We start from the raw sequence: 3,794 nt of genomic DNA, 5'->3' as shown, positions 1-3,794 counted from the left end.
ATATATATATATATATATATATATATATATATATATATATATATATATATATATATATATATATTTCAAAACCCATAGTATAAATCATTTACTCTCACATTTACCTTAATGTCATTATAAACGCATATAACCCTGTTGACACTGGGCACAACCACTGACATTACTTTGCACCATAACGATTTAAGGCTTTCTACACTTTCTCCCATGGAACACAAAAAAAATGAGTGGGAACTGGGGCTATCATGCGCCAAAAAGTTTAAAACAGGACCAAAAAAAGTATGATTTGTGTGCTACATCCCACAAGAGAAAGTTATACATGTTTGGAATGACATAAGGGCCAGTCTTGCAGGAGTTTGTACCTTTTGAAGGGCACTAATGCCAGTGGACTTCCTGTCCAGAGCAATGTAGAGTCTGCCCATCTTCAGATACATAGATGCGATATTTAAAGAGAACGCTGGGTAAAGGACACTACAGATAAAAAGCAGACGTTAATATGTTGGCATATGCATAAATATCACACAATGTATGAATGTGTGTGTTCTTACGTGTATGGCTTCATGACTTTTTCTCCATATCTTACTGCTCCATCATAATTCTCCATGAAAAGACAGATGCCCATGGCCTGGTACATCATATGAAGGACGTAGATGTTAGCGTCATCAAACACAGGGCTCATCTTGTCAATGCTGAGCTCACACATCTCTAGAAGCTCAGGGGGACGTGAACGAGTCAAGATTCAATAAACCTTTGATTTAAGCTTCAGATTATTTAATGACCTTTGACTAAACATCAGTGGTGGACTAAGGTGTTCTGGGTGGTAGCTAGGATGTTGCAAAGCTGATCTAAGTGGCCATATTCATTTAATATTTCGGTCTCGAGTAGTGATCAACCGATATTGATATTTTATAACCGATACCGATACCAATTATTTGCGTGTTTATGTGCCCGATAACCGATATGCAGAACTGATATTTATTTACTGTTATAAAGTAAATAAATGACTGGGTGAAGTAAATCCATACTTCACTTTGGTTTTTCCTCCTTTCAGCCATCTTAAAAAAAAAAATAAAAAAAAGTGTTGAAAATTACCAGTCTTTCATGTTAAATGTAATCTTCATATTACAATAAAAAAACATTTTATTTAAAGCATCAGCAGCAACACTAATATTAACAATAAACAAAATCATTGTATTTTATTGCAGTTCTCAACTGGCATGTTATATCAGAATTACTAATAATGTTTTCGTCATTCTAGATTATGAAATTACTGCTGACAAAGCGCACTTTATGCATTTACACAGAACTATACACAAATTGCGATTGCTCGCGGAGATAATAAATTAGTTTCCATAGAGATGTATTTATTTAGATGTTTATTAGCGAAATAATGATTATATAGTAAATGTTAATACAATTTAGGGCATTTTAAACAAGTGAATCTTGTTAAAAGTTACATGCGGTGGCCATGCTGGAGCATTTCCTGAGCATCAACCTGCTCAGTGAACAGCAATATGAAAGTGGCTTCACGAGACTAATGATGAGCAAACATACAACAGAGAGAGAACTAAATTTAGCGTTTTTATTTCCAACATGTGCTCATTCATGGCTGTATTATTTAACTCATGCAAAGTTACGTCTTTATTGGGAGAGGACTTGACAGATTATCTTAGCCTACGTGACTCCGACTTCATGAGATGATGAGCACATAGACAACAGAGAGCAAATTAAATTCAGAACTTTTATTTCCAACATGCGCCCATTCATGGCTGCATATTATTTAATTCACGCAAAGTTAAGTCTTTATTGGGACAGGACTTGACGGATTATCTTACGTGACTCCGTGAGTTCGTCTCTATTTCTTCGAGCCAAGCTGCATAAACTGCTTATCAGGCATTTATGCAATTCATCTAATTTGTGCATTAATGGTTATGTTAAATAAAGTTTACTAACTACAGTAAATCAAGTACCTGTGCACGCCATTGTTGTTGTCTCCTCTCCCCTCAGACGCAATGGTGCAATGGCGATCCTGCTCGGAATTCTCAAAACATCCACAAGATGGTGGCGTTTATCGGTGAATCCGATATTACAAAACCGATATCCGATTATTGTAAAATGCTTAAACATCGGGAAAAATATCGGTAAATCGATATATCGGTCGATCTCTAGTCTTGAGATATGCTTTTGGACAAATGAAAGCAACACTTCTTCAAAAAGCCACATCATTTGTGACACTGAGGTTTTAAAAAAGTGCCAGGTTTGTTTAAATCACTCCTAAATCACAACCATGTAGGCAGAAGTAATAGTGATGCTTGACTTAGCAAACATTAAAAAGAAAAATGAATTATACAATAAATAATAATATTTTGGATATGTGACTGACAGATTTAAGAATGAAGCAATCACGCAATTATGCAATTTCACACTACAAGAAGTCAAAAGGGTCAAAAAGGATATTTTTCTCAATTTTGGCCCTGCGGAAGTCTTCCATGGCATTCCGAGGATAACGCACCATATCCCTGATCTCCTTTTGACTGATCTCGTCACTCAGTTTCCGCACCTTTATCTTCTCCATATCCTACAAAACCACAAGAGCAAAATTATATGATCTACATATTATATTATAATCATATATTATAAAACAAAACAAGATGTAATATACTACAATCTCTCTTGTACATGTGATGAATACACATTTTTACCTTATAGATGAGGAATCTTCAGACAGACATTTTAATTAGATTGTGTATTGTGTATTGTCCATCCATTCCACGTACCATAGATTTGGTTTTGCACTCTTTGCAGTCACAGCTGAAGTAGTAGGTGTCTCTGAGTCTCTCGATCCTGTCCTCTGTAGGGTACAGCAGGTCTATGTAGCTGGTATATATCTACACACACAGAGCAAGTATAGGGAAAGCTGTCAGTAACTAAATGGCAACAATAAGGATAACGGCAGAGTATGAGACATCGCATTCATTACAGCTAAACTATCAACCTGCTATCAACTTTGGGCATGTTGGGTTATCCAAAAGCATGGTCACTCATGAATCATCAGACCACATTACACTGTGAAAAACCCAACTTGAAAAAGACTGGTTTTATGTTGGCTCAGCAAAAATCCATGAAAAAGTCAGTACAACTAAGTTTAATACACTTAATCAACCTAAACAAATTGTTTTCTTTCTTTTTTTCATACACTTAAAAAGTGACTTTTGTCAAAAAAATGAAAAAAAATCTGCAAACTTATTAATTTGAGATAAACCCTCCTTTGATGAACTGTCTTTAGGAACTGCCCTCCCAAATAGTAAAACAAATGTTAATAAAATGTAAACATTTGTTTATTTTGAAGCAATGAAGAAAAATTGTTTAGTGATTTTTTTTAAAGAACTTAAATGTGCCCTAATATATAACTGTAAGTTATACATTATAATGTATATATATATAAATACACTTAATCAACCTAAACAAATTGTTTTCTTTCTTTTTTTCATACACTTAAAAAGTGACTTTTGTCAAAAAAATGAAAAAAAAATCTGCAAACTTATTAATTTGAGATAAACCCTCCTTTGATGAACTGTCTTTAGGAACTGCCCTCCCAAATAGTAAAACAAATGTTAATAAAATGTAAACATTTGTTTATTTTGAAGCAATGAAGAAAAATTGTTTAGTGATTTTTTTTAAAGAACTTAAATGTGCCCTAATATATAACTGTAAGTTATACATTATAATGTATATATATATATATATATATATATATATATATATTAGTGCTGCCAAACGATTAATTGCGATTAATC

The 3,794-nt window shown here is 33.6% G+C and overlaps 1 protein-coding gene across 1 annotated transcript in view; it reads right to left on the bottom strand.

Annotated features, from left to right (window-relative positions):
• LOC107574479 (N-lysine methyltransferase SMYD2-B) overlaps positions 1-3,794 on the bottom strand; it is a 21,127-nt gene that overhangs the window by 440 nt on the left and 16,893 nt on the right. The window contains exons 8-11 of the mRNA XM_016260917.1: positions 2,775-2,885; positions 2,455-2,575; positions 546-720; positions 360-468 (exon numbers count right to left, since the gene is read on the bottom strand). Coding sequence (XP_016116403.1) covers positions 360-468; positions 546-720; positions 2,455-2,575; positions 2,775-2,885 — 516 coding nt within the window. The remainder of the gene's footprint in view (positions 1-359; positions 469-545; positions 721-2,454; positions 2,576-2,774; positions 2,886-3,794) is intronic.

This window comes from Sinocyclocheilus grahami, unplaced genomic scaffold, assembly GCF_001515645.1.
Source record: "Sinocyclocheilus grahami isolate Dianchi unplaced genomic scaffold, SAMN03320097.WGS_v1.1 scaffold2247.1, whole genome shotgun sequence".
In the NCBI taxonomy this organism is placed as follows: Eukaryota; Metazoa; Chordata; class Actinopteri; order Cypriniformes; family Cyprinidae; genus Sinocyclocheilus; species Sinocyclocheilus grahami.
Note: the sequence above shows the minus strand (reverse complement) of the source record. Positions and strands in the feature narration are given on the sequence as shown.